Source organism: Rhipicephalus microplus, chromosome 2, assembly GCF_043290135.1.
Source record: "Rhipicephalus microplus isolate Deutch F79 chromosome 2, USDA_Rmic, whole genome shotgun sequence".
Taxonomy (NCBI): Eukaryota; Metazoa; Arthropoda; class Arachnida; order Ixodida; family Ixodidae; genus Rhipicephalus; species Rhipicephalus microplus.
In genome coordinates, this window is record NC_134701.1 from 46078134 (window position 1) to 46101010 (window position 22877).

General features: G+C 43.8%; 2 protein-coding genes across 6 annotated transcripts in view; one reads left to right on the forward strand and one right to left on the reverse strand.

Moving 5' to 3' along the window:
- LOC119185027 (galactosylgalactosylxylosylprotein 3-beta-glucuronosyltransferase S-like) overlaps positions 1-22877 on the forward strand; it is a 345200-nt gene that overhangs the window by 312491 nt on the left and 9832 nt on the right. The window lies entirely within an intron of this gene.
- Positions 896-22877, reverse strand: part of LOC142796229 (uncharacterized) — a 54766-nt gene continuing 32784 nt past the window's right edge. The window contains exon 3 of the mRNA XM_075886425.1: positions 896-21840. Coding sequence (XP_075742540.1) covers positions 20731-21711 — 981 coding nt within the window. The 5' untranslated portion in view covers positions 21712-21840 and the 3' untranslated portion in view covers positions 896-20730. The remainder of the gene's footprint in view (positions 21841-22877) is intronic.

Consider the following 22877-nt stretch of genomic DNA (forward strand, 5'->3'; position numbering starts at 1 on the left):
GGCTGTAGCGTAGCTCTTGTCATGGATCTTAATTTCCTTGATGTTGCTGTATTTCTTCGCATTGGCCAGACTAGGCGTGCTCATGATCATGGTATTTTGTCGCATGTTGATTCTGAGAGTATCTTTTCCAGCAATGTCAGGCTGTACTTTTGCTGCTCGTAGAACACCGTCTCTTATGAGCGCTATACTCTGTCGCGTCAAGTACAGACCACCTCCTGGGCGTATTACTACCTTGTAATCGTCTTCTGGTAGTTGCGGTTCTTTTGGCACTGGCTGACGATGCGAAAAATTCTTCAGTCTCCGAGACGCCTCCTTGGACGCACCTCCCACGTTCGTGGCTAGTACCGTGTTCGTCTTGTCTTTTGCCTTCTTGCGTCATTCACGGGCCACAACCCATCCTTGAATGTCGTTGTACTCTTCGGGAGCCAGCGTCTTCCCTCAATTTCCACAACATTCATTTCACAGGCTTCCAACAAGCCGGGAGCCTGGCTTATCGCCGAGCTGCCAGCGCGTCGATGGCACTGCGCTGGCACTGCGATGGCGTAGCTAGGGCGACACCGCTGTGAGAACGTGAAAGAAGAGTCACGGCTCAAAAAAGTAGGCCCACCTGGTATATCCTGCCGTTGTACGAATCGAGTGATCGTCTGGCGACAACTGTATTGGTCTTGAATACCGTGGTTTTCCTTATCTAGCCACGAAAAGAAAAAAAAAAACTGACGGAGCCCATTCGAGAAGCATCCGAGTGGCTCGGCCCCCTGGCGGTAGACCCTCATGTGTGTAGAGAAAAATAAAAGATTTTAATGTATCACTTTTGTCTTTTGTCGTTGCAGTGACTGCGAAAGCAGCGACACACAGGTGGTAAATAACTTTTCGCCCGCTCTTTTCCGCACCATTTGTTTCTCACTGCGCAGAAAAACAGGCGAAAAAAGTATTAGGCCTGGTGGAGAAAAAATAGAAAAACAATATTTGAGCTGTAAATAAAACTCTTTCTGATGTAGGCGGAAATGTTGTAGGCCCTTGTACTCAGATTTGGGTGCACGTTAAAGAACCCCAGGTGGTCAAAGTTTCCGGAGCCCTCCACTACGGCGTCTCTCATAATCAAATAGTGGTTTTGAGACGTTAAACCCCACAAATCAATCAATCAATCAAGTCAAATTCGATCCGATTTGGGTATTTGAGTGGACCAACTGTTCATCCAGCGATGTGCAACTGTGACGACTAATAGTTGCCCGGTAAGGTTTAAATGTGGAAACTAATGGTAGTACAATAAGGTGTGAATGTAAAGAATAAATGTTAATCCTGTGAGGTGATTTGTGGAACTAACGGTCACCTGCTAAGATGTTAATTGTTAGTCCTCTGAGCTGATTTGTGGGGACTAACTGTTAGACGCAGTGCCGTTAATCTCTAAATATATTAATGGTTGTGGCATCCCCATTAGTCCCCAAAAGGACGAACGACACGCACCCTTTTAACACGTTTTTGCCTTGAAGTGTATAATGGCCATCCCACCAGACGACACGACAGAGTCATCGCGGTCCTTTCTGTATAATACATAACGACGTAGAAAATGGCTGTTCATGGAATTTAGGTGCGTATCTTGTACACACAGCACTTTTGGTGAAGGTTTGAGTAAGAGTTCTTATTTATTTATTTATTTATTTAGTATACCTCAAAGGCCCCAGTTGGGGTATTACATGAGGGATGGGCATAATTAGCAACATATTAACGATTCAATCACGGTCTTAAATACATGTGGGTCGGCGTGGTGCATGGCGAAGGCAGGCAAGTTGTTTCAGTCCCGGGCGGTTGCAACAAAAAAGGAGCGAAGGTGGGCAGTAGTTTGTGCTGGCGGTGGATAAAGGGCTCGGGGATGGTTTGTACGGCTGGATAATCGATGAGCAGGTAAGATGGCTGGAACGTTAAAAGGAGCGTGATAAAATTTGTAAAAAAGACAGAGCCGAGATATATGACGACATGATTCTAGGTTGTTGAGGTGGGCACGAGTTTTAAGTTCGGAAACGCTGGAATGATAAGAGTACACGGAGTAGATGAACCGGGCTGCGCGATTTCATACAGATTCGAGAAGGTTAGATACATTAGATTGATGAGGGTTCCAAACCGAGCATGCGTACTCCAATTTAGGGCGAACAAATGTGGTGTAAGCTAACAACTTTACTGATGAGGAAGCAAGTTTTAAATTCATACGAAGTAAATCCAGCGCACAATCAGCGGAGGATGCTACGTTGTTAACGTGAGTGGACCAGGTGAGGTTGCTTGTGAATGTTACGCGGAGGTATTTATAGGATTCGGCAGTTAAGATTGTAGAGCCCGAAATGGTGTAAGTCGCTTGCTGATAATGTTGCCTACGGCGAAATGATATTCGCGATGTCTTATTTACGTTTAAAGACATTAGCCAGTCGTTACACCAGGATTCAATAAGGTTAAGGTCGTTTTGAAGTATAGCAATATCGGTAGGTTTTTTATTAGACGGTACACGACGCAATCATCTGCAAACAGGCGAATATTTGATGAAATGTTAGCTGGGAGGTCATTTATATAAATTAAGAAAAGTAGGGGTCTGAGTACTGTGCCCTGTGGGATGCCAGATATTACGGGAAGATGGTTAGATGAATGGTTGTTAGCGTACACAAATTGTTGCCGATTAGTCAGAAAACTACGAATCCAGTTGAACGTCGATGTATTAATGTTTAAGCAAGAAAGCTTGAGGAGTAGCCGTTGATGCGGAACTTTGTCAAATGCTTTTTCAAAGTCTAAAAAGAGGGCATCGGTGGGTATATTTAGGTCAACGCTAGAACTGAGGTCATTGTAGAATGAAGCAAGTTGTGTGTCGCAGGATAATCCTGAGCGAAACCCATGTTGACTATGATGAAAGAAGTTGTGGCGGTTTAAGAACTTGACGGTGTTAGAGTAGATCACATGTTCCATTAGGTTAGAGCAAGTGCTAGTGAGCGAGATGGGATGATAGCTGCTAGGCTGGGATGAAGGGCCCTTTTTAGGGACTGGAACAATTTTACCTACTTTCCAGTCTTCCGGCACCACTCCTAAAGACAGTGATTGCTGAAAAATATGGCATAATATCACACTGACAATGCGTTGTGTGTTTTTTAACATTTTAGCGTTGATGCCATCGGCGCCACAAGAAGATGTAAGCTTTAATGAGTCGATTAATTTAGCAATGCCCTGCTGAGAAAACGTGATGTCCGGCATTATGTCGTAATAACGAGGATAAAATGAAGGTAAGTTGCCGTTAGGCTCGATAGTGAACATGAAAGAGAAAAAATGATTTAGTTGTTCGGCGGCTTCATCGTCGGCGATCGGAAGGTTATGATTATCAAACAGTGCCAGTGGTTGGGAATTTCGAGGGTTGATAACGCTCCAAAATTTTTTCGGGTTATTTTAATTTCAATTTCAATTTCAATTTTTCATTTTTCTGTACGTGCAACAGAAAAAACGAAGCAAAAGCAAAAGGCTACATAGCCTGACGAAGGCTTTTGCTCCGAAATACAGTCTGGCAAAATAAAATAAAATAAAAACTAAAAATAACATGTCATACACAACTTAGCCGCAAAATTAGAGAACATCATTATATACAGATACAATTTGCAAATTCTGATCACACATGTAACCATCACAAATATAAAGAAAGAACAGGACAGTAAATAGTAATGAAATACCTAAAAAACATCGTAATATATACAATAGGTGAGGTAAGGAAAGCATCTGGAGACACATACATTCCTAAGCACCTTGAACAAACAATAAGCAAAAAAAACAACAACAAAAGGACACAAATAGTGTACTCTAAGCAATTGGGACACAGAAAGTAATAAATAATCCAAATTTCTGTATTAAGTGTATTCAATACAATTGAAAAGGAGAAATTCCTTGAACTTATTTTTGAAAGTTTTCTTATTTAGGTCAAGTACGTCACCCAGTTTGTTGAGGAGACTCAGTATTTGATAATCATTATGTTGTTGACCATAGGTTGTTCTAGTTTTCGGTGTTCTTATACTATGTGTACGGAGATAGTACTCAGCACATCGAGAAGAATCGTACATGGGGTATAGTTTATTATTTTGGATATACAATAATAAGTTATAATAATATATTTGGTTTGCTTGTAATATGAGATATTTAGGGAATAACGGACGTGCGCTAAGACCTTGTGGCATACCGTAATATCCCTCGAATAGTCTTAGTACCTTCTTTTGTAGTGTAAGTAATGTTTTATAGTTTTGAGCCGTCGTTGTTCCCCAACATAAGACACAATAACTTAGCCTGGAATATATCAGTGTATAATATAACACTTTCCTTAGCCAAAGTGGTAATAACGGACATAGTCTGTACATACATCCAACGCTTTTACTTAGATCTGCTGCCAATTTATTTATATGTTCATTCCAGGAAAGGTCTTCCTGGAACGACACACCCAAGAATTTCTGTACCTTGACTTGTTCTAAAGTCTGACCTCAAAGGAGACACTTAAACTTATATTCCGTGGCTTATTATTGGGTGCAAACAATATATATTTAGTTTTACTCGCGTTTAGCCGCAACTTGTTTAGTTTGATCCAGGAAGACAACTTATTTAGATATGTGTTTACAGACGTTTCAAGTTGAGAGATCGATGAACCAGCAAAAAATATATTGGTGTCGTCAGCATACATGATTAACTTAGGAGAATCCGGAATGCTACAGAAGTTATTTACATAAACTATAAACAACAGAGGACCAAGTATCGATCCTTGTGGGACACCTTTGTTGACCCTCGCACGGGGAGATGTCTCTTGATTAATAGCGACATACTGATAGCGGTCTGTTAAGTAATTTTGAATTAACCTATTGGCAACGCCACGGACACCGTAGTTATTAAGTTCTTATAAAAGAACACTGTGGTGCACGGTGCCGAATGCTTTGCGGAAGTCAACAAAAAGACCAAGAGTATATAACTTTTTCTCAAAATTGGTTAGTATCTCGTTTTTAATATTGAGTAATGCAAGCTCGGTGGATTTACATTTTTGAAAGCCAAATTGGGCATCACTTATTACATTGTACTTCGCAAAAAATTTTTGTAATCTAATATTAATAGCGCTTTCAAAAACTTTTGACAGAATCGGAAGTACCGATATCGGTCGGTAGTTTCCAATCTCTAGGTCATTACCCCCCTTGAAAACCGGATATACGCGAGCTATTTTTAATTCATCGGGAAATACGCCGGTAACAAGAGTTAAATTAATAATATGTGACAACGCAGGTGACATAACATCAGCGACGTATTTTATTGGTATAGCTTTAATATCATTGTAACCTGCTGCACAATTGTTTTTTATCTTTGTTATTAATTCTTCGGTTTCATGACATGAGATAGTGTGCAGAACTATAGAGTTAGATAAGCGACGGTCATTTACAGGCAGTTGTGTATCCTCGTCATACCCCGCATCATCGAAATCACAACTTTTTATGAAGTAGTTATTTATTGCCGTTGCCACCTCTTGGTTACCAAGGCCACTAGAGTTTTCCAAAACCCTAGGAATGTGGCTTTGTTTTATTTGACCAGAAAGATTTCTAACCTCGCTCCAAATTTTGCTCGGATTAACACTTATTCTACTAAATAAATTCTCATAATACCTGAATTTAGCGCGCCTTATTTCACCATTTAGATGGTTTCTGTATTTTTTGAACTCACTGAGTAATTTGATTGGTAAGCATGGCCGGCAAAGTCTGTGAGTAAAAAGAACGTTTTTCTTTCATAGCATGCGTGCTGAATGCTTTTTCCGCAGCGTAGTAGTTGTTCCATGCAGAAATTTTATTAGATCGTTTTGCTGATCTAAAAAGTCTTTTCTTTTTATTATTGAGTCGTTTTAGTGTAACTGTGAACCATGGGGACGTCTTTTTTTCGGTGACGGTAATGGTGGGTATGTATTTTATGAACAGGTCATGGATTTCATTTTTGAAGAGCAACCAATTAGTCTCGACAGAGTGCTTAGAAAAAATTGGCTAGCAGGCAAGTTGCGAATTCTGCAAATTCATTGTTCAGGGCGGAATAGTTTCCTTTGTTATACAATGTTATTGTTTTTGTTATTTTAGACGAGTGTGTTAGTTGGCAGATGTAGGTACCATGAAACACTGAATGGTCACTTAAGCCAGGCAAGAACGTCATCTTGGAAACCTTGTCAGGCTCGGAAGTGAGGATAAGATCTAGAGTGTTGGAGGAGGTAGAATTTTGACGTGTGGGTTCAGTGACGAGTTACGTTAGTCCAAATGTTAGGCATGAGTTGACGAAATCGCTTTCAGGACCGTGTTTGGCGGCTGTGCTTGCCAGATTATTCCACGAAATTGCTGGAAAACTGAAATCACCGAAAAGAAGTATCGGATAATGATGAAAAGTTTTAGTTACAGAGTAAATAGCCACGTGGAAATTCGGTACAAAAAGGGGGTCAAGACCGGGAGGGCGGTAACAAACTCCAATTATCGTGGTTGGATAAGAAGCATTGCAGAAAATGAACGTGATTTCTAAGCATGAAGACACACGACTTTCTGTACATTGAAGGCTTTTATGACTGCCTATCAGCACTCCACCTCCACGTTTGTTAGTGCGGTCACGTCAAAAAATGTTGAAGTCCGGGAAGTATTGTAGCAGCTCTGAGTCTGCTATCGAAGGGTTAAGCTATGTTTCGGTTATTACGAACAAATCTGACTCTGAAGAGCTAATTAGATTTTGTAAGCCATCAACTTTCGGAATAATGCTTCTAATGTTAGTATAAAGAAAGGAGAATGATTTCCTGGTTGGAATAGTACGGCTGGGGCCTATATGTTTAACAGGCGCAGAACGCCTTTGTTAGTCTTATGATCGTAAATAAAAGTTTTGTTGCCAATGATAAGCTTATCATGACGGAGTTTGTAAGGTTGCTGCTGTGCCCTTCCAAACTCACTGAGAAGTTTTCTGGCTTTAAGTGCTCTTAGATATCGTTGGGGTTTTAAGCAGTCCTCTGAAGCTTCGTTGTATGATGTGTGTATCCGTTATGAGTGTAAAGGAGTGCTGCGTGTACTACAAGAAGTACTGTGTCAAGTCAGGGAGCCCTTGTCAGGTGCCGTGATGATGGTTTCTGACTTTCTGGCGCGCTCCGATGAGCTGCGCTTCTCCTTCTGTGCCGGAGACAGTGTGGATTTGCTGTTGTGTCCATCACCTCGGACGAGGTGCTGGACACCCACTCGCGGTTCACACGTACGGGCGCAGAAGTTTCAGGGCTATCCATAGGAACAGAAAGCCCTGGGAATGCAGGTCCAAAGGCCTGCGAACCCTGTGTTGGCTGAAGAGCCTGGGCTGTTTTCGATGAGGGGGTGAATAGTGCTACCACCCATCCACTTTGTGTGGTACGCGCGGGTGCCGCGGATTCTGGTGGTACTGTCTACTTTTGTGCCACCTCCACGAACAAAGGACGCTGCAAAGAAAGACACTTGCGTGCCTTCTTAAACGGGATGTTTTCATTTACTAAGCTCACTCTTTCTCCGGTCAATTAGGTCTTGATCAGGCGGAAATGCTGTAGGTTCTTGTGCTCAGATGTTAAAGAACCCCAGGTGGTCAGATTTTTTGGAGCCCTTCACCACACCGCCGCTCTTAATCATATGGTAGTTTTTGGACGTTAAACCCTCATATCAAACAATTATTCAATGAACAAATCAATCAATCAATCAATCAATCAATAAGTCTTGATTAGATACTACGCCTCGAGAACTGTTCTGGGAATGGTGCGGTGTTACATATACAAGTGTGGTTCCAGAAGAGGCGAGTTTTGACAAATTTTGGTTCTCGGCCTTGCTTTGGTCTTGTAGAAGAAGGTCCCCACTAGCCATGCGTGTAGCCTGATAACCTGAACCAAGGGTATTGGTGAGGCTTTTCATCACAATAGCGTTAAAGAGCTCGTGTCGCAGAAAATCCCCTCTGGTGTCTGCCCCGTTGGTTCTGAGCGAAAAATCGTCTGTTCGTCTGTCACTGAAAAATCAAGTTACCGACATAGCCGCTGGAGGCCGCTACTTGTCGACGCGTGCGTGTGCAACCACACTGACAAGACCTCGCATTTGAAGAAAAAAAAACGCTCAAATTCACGAGGCGTGTAGTTTCTTTGCCCTGCCACCCCTCCCTGCTTAGCTTTCAGCGCTTTCATCGGGACTAGAGAAGAGAATATTTAATTGCAGCAAGCGACGATTCTTAAAATTTTTTGCAGCGTTGAATTCATGAGGCAATAAGCGTTTCTAGTTAATTCATTCCATGGTTAATTAAAAAGTGTTTCTGGGCCCCTTTGACGCATTTTGTTCGACAGATGTCATGACGAAAACAAGCCCATTCGGTGATAATTGCGCGCGCTGGCCCAATCTACTGTGTGCGTGTTTTGTGCGTGCGTGTATGTAACAAAACACATGAATAAGTATACACTTAGCGGTTGAAGGGTGTGCTCGGGGCTACATTTCGCTATCGCTTTCAAATCTTAAGAGTAATTTTTCGATTCGAGAAAAAGCGAGATTATTCTTGCGTTATTTTGTGTCTCACAGTGAATCACATGGAAGCGCGGGAAGATTTCTTCGGTTTAAGGAAGCCTTTCAGGGTTGCTTCGGAGTACCCTCTTTGAGGTGGAGGGCATTCAGACAGTTTGGAAAATTAAAAAGACGACATCAAATAACTATAAACTTGGTATTCATGCTAGCTGAAGTAACGGAACGTTGCCGGCAGAAGGTGCAGAAAGAAGGAACGTTTATTGCTCCGTGTTACGGGCTTTAAAATTACACAAAAAAAGGTCACGTGGCTCGTCATGATAATCAAGAGTACGGCACAAGAAAACAGTACTGCTCTTGTTATACATCAGTGCGCGTGTTTGATAACACTGCATCCTTCCACCCTAGGCTAGAGTAGGCGAGACGATCCGGTGGTTTCTGCTGGTGAGTCTAATGTCGTAGCGGTTGTTGGTCTTTGGCTTGAGAGTTGACTTCTCGTACGCCCATATCTTGACGAGCGTCTGTCTGCTTGGGAGAACACTACGCTTCGTCGTTGACTTGGCTCCGCTTGTTGGTTGATGACCCCGAGTCCAGGCGTGGCCGCAGTTGATCTACGTGGCGCCACTGTGGTCCCTCTGGTGTTTTTAGTGTAACCATGCGTGCTCCCGACGTGGACACTACAGTCGCTGGCATTCATCTTTGACCAGACTGATACTGGCGCGACCATACACGCCTTGCTGGATGGAAGCGCATTTGGGCTTTTGGTTGTACAGGTTCACTGGAACCATCAATTCCGGCCCCCTTTTTGTCTGTGAGTCCGGCCGTCAGCCTGGTTCAGGGTCGAAAGCCCAACAGCAGTTCTGCTGGCAAATTTCCTCCTTCCTAGGGAGTCGTTCTGTAACGTAATACTAACTTCATCAGTCGTCCTTGCAACGTACCTGTCGGAGTTTTTCGAAGCCCGTCCTTTAAGGTCCGCACGGGCCGTTCCGCCAACCCATTTGACTGCGGATAGTATGGGGTTGTTCTCATGTGTTTCACGTAGTTTTCCTGCAAGAAACGTGATATGGTGGCACTTGAAAACTTTGGTCTGTTATCTGATGCTAAGCAGTACGGGAGGCCCAAACGTGCGAAAATACCTTGAAGTACGTGAATAGTGACCTCCGCCGTGGCGGTCTTCAAATGTATGGCCTCAATCTATTTAGTCTCGGCGTCCACCTACTCAAAAACTTTGTAGCTGTTGATGGGGCCCGCAAAATACTTGTGCAACCTGTACTATAGTTTGTTGCTCACCGACCAAGAAGACGGAACTTCTGCGGCAGGCATGGGCCAGGACTGTATACACTGTGGGCAACTTTGAACCAACAGTTCAATGTCCCTGTCTAATTCAGGGTACAGAAAAGTGCATGCGCTGTGCGCTTTATCACGCTAATACCGGGGTGACATTCGTGCAGTTCCCTTACCATGCACCGTCGTGCCGCATCTAGTTGGCCCCAGTAAATCAGATCATGACTGGCCGTGAGCTCGCCACGGCGAGAAAACTACGGCGTAAGGTGTCACTGTCCTGAAGGCAAGTGCCGTGGCCAGCCGTCCGTTAACCATGCCCTGATCTGCTGAAGCATATTTTCCGTACGGCTCATGTCCGTTAATTGCTCAGCCGAAAGTGCCATGGAATTTAGGCTTCGTTTGTAGAGCACGTCTACCATGGGTTCTTGCATTCCTTGATCCACCCAGCACGGTAATGGTAGACGACTGAGAGCGTCTACCTTAGCATTTAGCTGTCCTGGTCGGTACTCGATGCCGAATTGGTAAGCCAAGAGTAGCAATGCCCACCGTTGAACTCTCGTAGCTACCATGTGCGGAGTCGTCTTCTCCGGGAAAAACTGTCCCGTCAGTGGCTTCTGATCTGCCACCAGAGTAAATTGCTTCGCTGAAAAATAATCTGGAACCTTGGTAACGCCTAACACCAAGGTCAACGCCTCTTTCTCTAATTGCGAATAATTTCGCTCAGCAGCTGTCGGGGGTCTCGAGCGGAAAGATTTGAGATAATCTCAGTCCCCAATACGGTGTGACAGCAGCGCGCCGACCCCAACCGGTGAAGCACTGCATTCAAGCCGCAACGGCTTTTCGGGATCGTAGTGTACGAGAAGTTCCGCTTCCACCATAGTGCGCTTGGCCCCCTTTAATATGACTGAGTGTGCGCGCGTTTGCTGCCGAATGTGCTGTGTTTATCTCTTTCCTCTCTGCTCTCTATCTTTGATCTCCTCCTCCCCCTCCAATACGCAGGGTAGCAAACCGGCTGCCTATAGGCTGGTTAACCTCTCTGTCGTTCTTTTTCTCTTATTTTCCTTCCTTGAAGGCTTCCTCGTGTTCGGCTCTCCATTGCCATCGCGCTGCTTTAGCCAGCAGCCGATAGAGTGGATCCAACGTGGTGGCAAGTTTAGGTAAAAGCTTGGCGTAACATGTAATCATTCCCAAAAATCATTTCAGCTGGCTCGCCATCTCCGGTCTTGGTGCCGCGGTGATGGCCTCTGGTGTTGGAGACCCGTTGCGTCGATCTTGTGGCCTAAAAACGATACATGCTTCGCGCGAAACCTGCATTTGTCGAGGTTCAACTTGAGTCCATTGTCCCGTAACCGCTCAAGGACTCGCCACAGAGTGGAGTCGTCGTTCTGTTCTTCGGCTATGATGATGTTATACAAGTAAACCTTGATGCGAGGCTGGCCTTGGAGAATGGACTTGAGGCAGCGCTGGAACAAAGCCGGAGCAGATGAGATACCAAAAGCGAGGCGGTTATATGCAATCGGCCCCAGCTGTGTGTTCAACACAGCCATTTTTTGTCCCTTTTTGTCCAGTGGAAGTTGATCGTAGACGTGCCGTAAATCCAAAGTTGTGAACACTTTGCCACCGTACAGAGATGCGAATATGTCTTGAATTTTCTTGTACGAAAATTGTTCCAAATGTGATGCCGGATTCACGGTCAATTTGAAATCCGCGCATAGCTAGTCTAGAGGAAAATCTTCAAGCCGTTACAAAAAAACTTGATGAACTGGAAAACAGTAGCCGTAGGTCGAACCTCATAAATTATGGCGTAAAGGAACAGCCTAACGAGTCCCCAGTAACATAGCATCGTGTAGTATCAAAGGAAATATTTGAGGGCATACTAAAAGTAAATACCTGGGATATAGAAATGATTCACTGCCTAGGAAAACAGTCTACTGAAGATGGTAATAAGATAAGACCTATTATTTTGAAATTCTCGAATTACCAGGACAAAAAGAGAATATTCAAAAACTGCTCTAAACTGAAAGGTTCAGGTTACTCAGTTAGTGACGACTTTTCCCGTAAAATCCGAGACCTTAGGAAGAAACTCTGGGATAGAACTAAAGGAAATCGAGACAAAGGTGAAAAGGTGATGCTGGTTCATGATAGAGTGAGCATTACTAGGAAACTCTACGGCTGGGACAACAATCATGGTGATCTGGTTGCTTTGTCAAAAAACGAAAAACGTATGGTTCTGGAGGGTCGGGTCACCAGAAGCCGACCCAACTGACGTTAATTAACGTTAATGCATGAAGTCTTGTGAACAAAGCCTACCAGTTTGAGGCCATTTTGATCGCCAATCAGCCAGACATTGTAACTGTCTCAGAAACTTGGCTGCACAAAGAAATATACGACCGCGAAATTGTTCCGATTAACTACGTAATTGTTCGCAAAGATAGAGAGCATAGAGGTGGGGGCGTTGCCATTGTTTTACGACAAGGCATAAGCTACTCAGTCATGCCAGATGTTCCGGACGTCGAAGCCGTCTGGTGAAGGGTTTCCCTAAATGGTGTCACTATATCTATCGGTGCGGTATACAGACCCCCACAAGCGCAATTGGCTTATCTGGAAACTTTATATGACTACATGCACAACCATGAGACCGGTGGCGCTGTTATCATGGCTGGTGACTTCAATCTGGCCGATGCAAATTGGGAACGTCTGAGTACAGGAACAGCTAGGAATGACCTTTTAAGCGATTACCTATTATCATTGAATCTCACACAACATGTTGACACGCCAACCCTTGAACAACGGGAATCTAGTTCTTTACTAGATCTCATTTTTCAGTGATCATTTTCCATCAACGGATATCTTAACGGAAACCCTGAAGGGGTTATCTGATCACAAAAAGATTTCATGCAGCCTGCCTGTACAATGCCCCGCTCGCATGCGAGGACCGGTTAAGTATGTCCCGGTGTTTTACAAAGCCGACGACGCTGCAGTTATGATGTATTTAAAGCATGAATTCAACGACTTTCTCAATATGTGTGCTGATGAGTCTATGGCGATATACATAATTTGGGCTAAATTTAAAGCTATCAATATTCATTGTATGAGCAACTTTGTTCCGCAGATTGCTGAAGTCACAAAAAACACAATCCTTGGATCACACGTGACATCATTCATACTAAACGTAAAGTAAAAAGACTAAGAAAATGTAACAAATTAAGCCCAGTCTATGGGTTTCAAGAAAAAAATAGCTTACTTGTCCCGGTCATTGAGGGTTAAAATCTGTTGTGCCAAAGAGGGCTTCTGCAGCACAACACTAAGTAAGTTTATAAGAGAGTCGCCCCAGAAGTTCTGGCAAACTTTTGGTTAAAAAAAAACAACCTCCCTACTGTCGTTTCAGCGGAGCAGGAATTAATGAAATCTAATTGATTTAACACTTACTTCCAGTCTGTCTTTACAGCTGACAATGGTAAACATACGTCGTTTCTGTTTCGGGGTAAAAACTTAAGTGCTCCAAGCTTGCCTCAACTGTAGGAGCTGGTTTCACTATCACTCTTATTGAACATTCATGGGAAGAAAGGTAGTGGACCCGACGGGGTTCCCAATGCGTTTTTAAAGCGTTACGCTGAATCTGTGTGTAAATACCTTTTTCTTATACTTTCGAAATCACTTATGGATTGCCAGGTTCCATCGGAATGGAAAATTGCAAAAATTCTTCCCATTCACAAAAGTGGTGACTCGTCTTGTCCATCTAATTACAGACCAATTTCTATTACGTGTACTTCCTGCAAAATGCTTGAGCATATTATTCTAAAGTCTCTTACCGATTACGTGGAAGAAAACGCTATTCTCCATTCCAATCAACACGGTTTTCGTCGTGGACAATCTACTGTCACACAGCTGGTTGAGACTTTGCATGACCTTGCCAATGGCATTAATGATCAATCGCAGATTGACAAAGTATTTTTAGATTTGTCAAAAGCTTTCGGCCACGTTTCCCATCCCAAAATGATCCAAAAGCTAACCGGTATATTGGGAAACGGACCTATGACCAAGTGGATCGAAGACTATTTGACCGGCCGCTACCAATTTGTTCAATATGGTGCTCATGTGTCTGACACGGTTCCAGTATTATCGGGAGTGCCCCAGGGTTCTGTTTTAGGCCCCATGTTGTTTCTTCTTTTTAATAATGACGTTGCAGACGTATCCGATGTAAAAATCAGATTGTTCGCAGATTATTGTATCCTGTACCAGCGAATAGACAGCTACCAGGATCATTTAAAACTAGATGATTTGCTAAAGAAGGTCGAAACCTGATGTAGAGAGTGGCAAATGGAAATAAATACTGAGAAATTTGTCGCCATGTCAATTACAAAGAAAAAAGCGAGGGCAAAATTTTTGTATTCACTGGGAAATGTCCCACTTCGCAACGTCGCTGCCTGCAAGTATTTAGGCATCTTGATATCGTCCGACTTAAATTGGTCTGCGCATGTCGAACATATCACAAAAAAGGCTTTCGGGAGGTTATTTTTTCTTAAGCGAACCCTTCGTCATTCGACACCCCAAACAAAACTTTTAGCATATACCATGCTTATCCGCCAAATCCTCGAATATGCGAGTGTGGCCTGGTTCCCCTTCACAAACAAACATGTAGCCGCGCTTGAAAGAATACAACGTAAAGCAGTCCGTTTTATCTATAACCGTTATATGCGTACGACTCACCTACTGCTCTTTTTATAAGAGCGGATCTGCCCACACTGGCTAGCCGCGCCAAGCTTCATAGCCTGAGATTTTTGTATCTGGTGCTACACAACTTTCTGAAAATAAATCCGGCTAATTATGTTAGGGTTAACAGTAAGCGCCAAACACGAAATAAACATTGTCACACACTTGATGAGTATCCCTTCAGGAGCTATGTTTTTGGCCAGTCTTTTTTTCCGCGAACTATACGTGCCTGGAATGCCCTGCACCCCATCGTGTTGACACAGCCGACGGTTGACGAATTCGTTAATCGAGCGAGTGAATGTGTGCTGTCTTTTATTCAGCCATGATTTCCTGAATTGACGATGTCGCAAGTTTTAACTCTGTCTGTAGAATTTTGTTTTGTATTCGTTTTTTGCTTGCCCCAGCATTTCATCTGATGTTTTTATTCATAGACTCTTTGCCTATCACTACGGCGAATTTTGCATTATGTTGGAGATATTCGCTTCAAATTTCAAGTGCTTGCAACATGTATTTTTAGTCTGTGTATTGCTTGTTTGAACTATGTACAATGTGACACCACTCCTGTAATGACCCCATCACAGGATTGACAGTATTTTGAATAAATATTCCCGTCATGTTCACTACGAGCATGACAGGCGTAGTCCACTCCGGTACTCTCACTGGGGGAAGCACTTCTTCCTCTACTTGGCGGTCGATTTCTGCCGACACCTTATCTCGAAGCGCAAATGGCACTGGTCGAGCCTTGCGAAAGCGTGGCACAGCAGCCTCTTGTTTGTGTAGTTGCACAGGCGGCCCCTTGCAACAACCCAACCTCTCCTCTAAAATTTTCGAAAATTCAGCCACACGTTTCACTGTGGCTGCCTCGCATCGAACCATATTTACGTTGTCCGGCGCACATTCTTCCAGTAGTGCCATGCCAGCATTCCGGAAGACATGAATGTAGTTGCGGCCGCACAGCAGAGGCCCATCGCAATTCACTACAACTAGCGAGCTCTCCACTTCCGTGTTACCGCATTGGACTTTAATAGCTACCCAGCCAAGGACTGGCAGTGGCCCCAGGAAGCACGTCAGGTGCAGTAAAGTCTTCTTCAGTGTCGGCCACAGTTCACGATGGTTCTCGAATACTATCTTTGGAATCCCACTGATAGTGGATCCTGTATCCACCAGCAAGTGCAGTTTCCGGTCCTCCGAGATGAAATCCCTTTCGAATGGTAGAACGAATTTGTGCTACTGTAGCTGTGAGCCACCAAAGCGTAGAGCATTTCTTCTTCACTGCCGTCTCGCTCCTTGACAGCGTATGTTCTAGAGGGGTTGCCGCGACCACTGGAGCATCTTATCGCCAGGTGTCTCTTCCTGCCGCACTTGTGGCGCGTCACCTTCTCGTGCCTACACATTTCCCAAGCATGGTTCGAGCCACATCTCCAGCATTGAATAGACTCGGTAGTGGGTGCATAACCTTTTCCGGATTTCTGCTGATTCCTCCTGTGCTTCTGTAGAAAATTGGCGGCACCGCTGTCGGTTGAACCTCCTCTCTTGAATAGCCCGCATGTTTGTTTCCGCTGTTTCTGCAGCTAGAGCAAAAGCCTCTGCCACCGCCAAATTCAACGACCTTAGCGACAGCATGTGTAGTCGAGCTTGTTCGTCATTTATTCCGCAGACAATCCGATCCCGCAACATGCAGTCTAAGAGCTTCTCGAAATTGCAATTATTTGCGAGACATCTCAGGTCAGTGATGTAGTCCCGTACCTTTTCGCCTTCTGCTCGATTCCGCATCAAAAAAGCGTAACTCGCTGCAATCTCATTAGCTTGGGGATCGAAGTTGTTGTCAAGCAACTGTACGACGGCATCATAGCTCAGGATGTTCACCGAGTTGGACTGGCACTTCCCTGAAGCCCGCGAACAACGCTGTCACTTAGTGCCGATATCCTAAGCCCACGCTGTTTTCCTGGATCTGTGATCCCATGGCCCTCAAAAAAGGCCTCTAAATGGACACGGTAAGAGCTCCAGCCGTCCGTCGTGTCATCGTATTAGGGTTCTCTGGCTCTCATTGGGAAACTATCCCATCCTCGTCGCCACTGAAATAACGGAATGTATCCGGCAGAAGGGGCAGAACGAAATAACGTTTATTGCTCGGTGTTACGGGCTTTATAACTACGCAGAAAAGATCACATTACTCGTCACGATAAGCAAGAGTACGGCACATGGAAACAGAACTGCTCTTGTTATATATCAGTGCGAGTGCTTATTAACACTGCACCATCCACCTACCATGGAGCCGAACATGGGGATGCGGCAGCATAATTGTAAAAAGGCATGCCGTTGCCAGCTGTACAAAGTCACTCTGACACAGTATGTGACTCAGGCATGGCATATAAACAAGGTTAACCCTTGCTGCCTGGAAGAAGGAAGTAAAATTAAGTGAGGAGATGACAGAAAAGATTCAAACATACAAAAGACGGAGATGTAGGAAGCGAGAAATAGGAAAAGGCGACTGCCGATTTCCCCTTGGTGGGTCAGCCCAGGCGTGCTGTCTGCGTGAAGCCGGGGTCAAAGATGTGTACTACCTCCGCTGGGGTCCTCAAAGGCCCGATCACCCAGCGTCGGCTCAACCCCCAGAATTTCGTTTTTCCGGACACTACAAAGCGACACACGGCTAAGCGTGGGAGACAGTGGGCCCCCCTCCCCCTCCCCGGTAGTTCGGGTCCGTGGAGTCGCTACACACGAAACGCATGCTTACGCGGACGTCCCTGCGGGGTAGTCATCCACATAGAATCTTTAGGGGCGAAGCTCTTTAAGACCTCACGATGTCCGCCGTCTCCTGTCTGTCCGTAACACTATGTTGCCTTCAACTCATAAGCAACAGAGGGCGTTGGTGGTAACCATTTTGCATGTAACCTTCAACTTATAAGCAACAGAGGGTGCTGTGGTAATTGTAGATTATTTATTTAATATTTATTTATCAAATACTGCCGGCTGCCTTTTGGGAGCCATGGCAGGAGTGAGTACATCACATCGCATTGTTTCAGTCGACAACCGAAATAAAAAAAGAAAGAAAAACAGAACAAATGCACATATGTCTAATGATAACAACACATGCGGCCGAATGTGACCTCAAGGCGCGAACATAAAAAAACAAGCCCAACAGCATTTGCAGTAATACACTGAGGTATGACACAGGAGCAATAACACATACAGGATCGAGTGATTGAACACCCGAAAGACACATACATTTCAGAACATGAGTGCAACGGCCAACGAACCAAATAAGCATGTGAACCAAAGGACAGCTTACGTCAACAAAAGAATACCGCGAAATAATGGTTACCCGCATACATTTCAAGCTGTAAAAGAGAAAGAATTACAAGAACTGCGCATAACATCACAGATAATCTTGCACGGCATTTGTGAACGCATGAACTGATGATAGGCCGACTATGTCACATGGAAGCTCGTTCCATTCTGCTATCGTTCGAGGAAAAAACGAAAATTGATACACCTTCGTCTTAACTCGTGGCCTTACAATCGTCTTAGTGTGCTTCTATCTTGTTGGCCTTGCGCTGTTATACTGCATGTAAGCAGTGAAGCCCATTTTAATGTTACCGTTTACACTATTGTAAAGCATTTGCAGTCGATGCAGTTTCCTGCGTGATTCTAGCGTTGGAAGTTCGCTTAAATGTCTGAGGTTAGTAATTGACACGTGCCTGCCGTAATAGTTGAAGATGAATCTTAGCGCTTTTTTTTGAATGCGTTTAATGCAATCGATGTCACATTTGGTGTGCGGGTCCCAAACTACGTCCGCATATTCTAATAGCGGTCTAACTAATGTCGTGTAGGCCACAAGCTTAGTTTTAGGAGTACAATGCATTATGCGATTTCTTAGCATGTAAAGTTTTCTCAAAGCCTTGGAAACAATGAATTGCACATGACCACTACAGCTTCGCGTAGAACTGATATGCAAACCCAAGTATTTAAATTGGTCTACTGAAGCCAATGGAACATTATTGATGCTATAGGTGCAAACCAGCGGCTCCTTCTTGCGTGTAACACTCATCTGAACACACTTGGAAACGTTTAGGAGCATCTGCTATTTTATCACCAGTTGCTAACAGCTGCTAAGAAGTTGTTAAGTATTTGTTGATCTTTCACTGACTGAATGTGCATGTATGCAACGCAGTCGTCTGCAAATAAACGGCAACATACTGGTGATGTAATCTGTAAATCATTAATATAGATTAAAAAAGTAACGGGCCGAGCACCGAACCCTGAGGAATGCCTGAAATAACAGATGCAAATTCTGAGTCCGAATCGCCTATGTGACCAAACTGCCCTACGCCGTGTAAGATACAAGTCGAGCCACTGTACTATCCAAGTATTGTCAAAAAGGCATCGGATCTTTAACATTAAATGTCGGTGTGACACATGGTCGAAGGCTTTTTCAGAATCAAGAAAAACCATGTCAATCTGTCCACCCTTGTCAAGCATTACCATTAGATTATTTACAGTGTGAATAAGTTGCGTCGTAGTGGACAAACCGCGCCGAAAACCATGCTGACTACTTAAAAAATAATTGTTGTCCTCTAAGAAAGAACAGATATGTTTAAATATGAAATGTTCCAAAACCTTGCTACAAGTACACAGTAGCGAAACTGGTCTGTAGTTGATTACGTTAAGTTTGTCACCAGTCTTATAAATAGGCACCACTTTTCCAGTTTTCCATTCTAAAGGTATTTCCGCTGTCCGTATACTTTCTTTAAAGATTATGTTCAGATACTTCGTGCACCATTCGGCGTATCTGTGCAGGAACATATTTAGTATGCCATCCGGGCCGATAGATTTTTCAGTGTCTAATTTGAGTAGCGCCGAAAAAATGCCGCTTTCGTTGATTTCTATATCCGGGATAGCATAACTAGTTTTCGGATATGACGAGGGCTGAACGGTGGCGCGAAAAAACACAGACGAAAAGTAGTCATTAAATGTATTGGCTATACAGTTACTGTCATCGGTGATAGTGTCATCAAGTTTCACTTTGCTAATAGCCTCATTCTTATTCGTTAGGTGCAACCAGAACTTTCTGGGGTCATTTGCCAAAAAATGATGCATTTTGCCGTTGAAGAAATGGAACTTGGATAGCTTTATCTTTGTGCGCAATTCATCTCGGAGTAACTGTAGGGACACCGCCCCTCTGTTCCCAGCCGAGTGATGTAATCGCTTGACGCGGCGTTTCAACTGTAATATTTCGCGAGTGACCCAGGGATTCCGCCGACTACGCTTTTTCGTCTAGTAGGACATAATTGCTAATGCATTTATTAACAACAGCCTTGAAATGAATCCACAAATCTTGGACAGTAGAATTTTCAGTAGCATAAATATGCTGAAAAATATCAAAACCTTCTTCCAGAAGGTCTAGTACACTCTCATCTTGAGCACAGTTAAAACCAGGGAATTTTTATTGACGTTTTCGCCCTTTATCCTCGAGACTCGCATACGACCAGCAGAAAGGACGATGTCGTGATCGGATAGCCCAGGAAAATACGACCTATCATAGCCTTCAGCACTAATTTTTTTCGAAACAAAAAAAAAGATCAAGAATTGTGCTAGAAGTAGCTGATACACGCGTAGGCTGATCCACAAGCTGCTTCAGACGAAACGAGAAAGCAATATCAAGGATCAACTCGGAATGCTGACATGATGAAGGAACACACAGTAGGTCCCAGTTGATTTTTGGAAGGTTGAGATCACCGCACAAGATGACATTAGCATTGCTTTTACAGTGCTCATACATGAAATCATGCAGTTTTTCTAGAATTGAAAGATCTGCATCCGGCGGTCTGTAAATTGCACCTACGAAAACACTGTATTGGCACAGGCGAACACGAATCCGTAACATTTCTACGTTGGTATTGTGAGATATCACTGTGTACTCAATGTTTTTCTTCAACACAATTGCGACGCCACCGCCCCTTGCACCGCGGTTGTGGAGAATAATCTCATGCGACCTTGGCACGATGTCCTCATCAGAAACGTTATCGTGAAGCCACGTCTCAGTTATTACCGTCATGTCTGGGTTATACGCTAGAAGAAGGCCCTCCAAATCAGCAGATTTAGGTAAAATGCTTCTTGCAATAATATTCATAATGAAAAACGTATTCTGGGTGGCGCACGGTGGCAGTGGCGTTATGTCGTTTTTTTTAGATGTGCGATCATTATGCAGGGAAGAATCGTGTCATTTCGAGTGTAATTGAACCATCATGTTGCTTCCTTCATCCCATCTGAACAGTTTTGTGTTTATTTTTACTTTATCAAACAAAAGAGCAACCTTTTCACCTCTCTCTCTATTTTCCTTCGTAACTTCCCATAGTTTTTTCCGGATTGCCTGAATACGAGGGGAAAAATTCTGGGAAATACTATAGTTGGTACCTTGAAGTTTCCTGCAATTTTTCAGTATTCTCGGCTTGTCTCTCCCGTCCACTAACTCAAAAATTACCGGACGGTCCTTGCTCGAATTCGGCTTCCCCAGTCGGTGGATACGTTCACTTTTAATGTCATGAACACTCAAGGTATCACGAAGTATTTTTTGAGTATCTTCTTCCAACGACTCGAGTTGCTCTCCCCGAGGCTCTGTAATACCATATATAGTAAGGTTGTTCCTTCTACTTCTATTCTCTGAATCATCTACCTTCAAAATTAGTTGATCAATTGTCTTCGGCAGGTCGTCAACTCTAGATGTGTAATGGCACACAGTGGACGAAAGGCCGTCCAGTTTAGTTTCATTTGATGTCAGCTTTTGCGTTGTTTCGTTCAAATTCAAGCTAAAAGTACTGATGGTCGCTTTCATTTCCTTCATATCCTTCATTAATGACCTCAGCATTTCTTCCGTGTTAGGACCCGGCTTTTCCTCTACGTCACCACAACAGGTCAACAAGTCAACGAAACAATGATATAAGGCAAGCATATTTGAAAGCAGTGACCGTGGGCACGGTAGATGCAAAAGGCACACGTTATTGCTTTTGTAGCAGGAAACTGAACGGCTGTCTCTTACCTGTACAAAGAACAAAAAGGGGTTTGATGAATGTGTGTCCATCGTGCCTCCACCGTGCCCACTGGCCCAGTCAGCTACGGCGACTGTTCTTATACCAGATGCACACGATGACGTCGACGAGAGTGGCGCCAGTAGTCTTCCGAATGGTGCAGTACAGATGCGCATGTCCAGGTCAGCTGCGTTATCCCTCTGTGTACCGATGTGCCAGTCGAAGATACGTTCCGTCACATTCGGCCCAGTGCGGTTGACACGTGTGTCGCCTGACGAGGGGATCAAGGTGATGGCAAGCACGGTCTGTACAAAAAACAAAAAGGGGTTTGATGAATGTGTGTTCATCGTGCCTCCACCGTGCCCACTCATGATGTGATGGTGCTGATGTGATGGTGCTGAAGTCAACGCTATATATATATATATTTAACGAAGTTTCATACCACACATTCTCTTCTCTCATATGGACGAGGACAAACGTAGGGAAGCGCGACGTCCTGAGTATCAGCGTCGCCATCGACGGGAAGCTACCATGGAGACAAAAGAGAAGGAAGCGCATGCAAAGCTGCATTGGCGACAACAAAGTTCTACACCAAAGACTAGGGTTAACGATGCAAAGGCTAAGTGGGAAAAACGCCAAGTTGATGCGCAGTTGAGACAACTTGAAGCGAATGCAAGGCGGCAATGCCAACAAGAAAATTGATAGATAGATAGATATGTGGGCTTTAACGTCCCAAAACCACCATATTATTATGACCGACGCCCAACAAGAAAATTTTACACCGCAGACGATAGCTAATCAAGCTGTGATTATGAAGTCTAAACGTAACCCGGAACTCGGAACCTCATATCAGCTATAAAGTAGAATCACCGCTATATCAAAATCGGTCTCAGCACTATCTCTTTGAATAAAAATATATGAGTATCACAACCACAATCAGTCTCAGTACTATCTCAACTTTAATCAGAATAATCACCTCCGATAGCTTCGCCCCCTATTTATTTTCAAGCAGCTTGAAATGCAGTGATTTTTTTCAATCGTTAAGAAATGATGTGAATTTTCGTGAGCATTGCCAAGTTTATATGTTCCCCTAATTTTTGTATAAAGGTGTGTTCTTTAATTTTTATTTTGTATCTTACTGCATTGTATTATAGCCTTCATTTATTTCTCTGCCTTTGTACAACTTTCTTCTTTTTTCCTTGATACTGCTTCTGTTTAAGCTTTATTTATGAAGCATTTTTCGTAATCCCTCCTTCCTTACTCAATGCTGCTCGGTGCCTGTAGGGTACCATGAATAAATAAAATTATGCCTGGCACACCACGTGACAGTGCAACAGAGTGA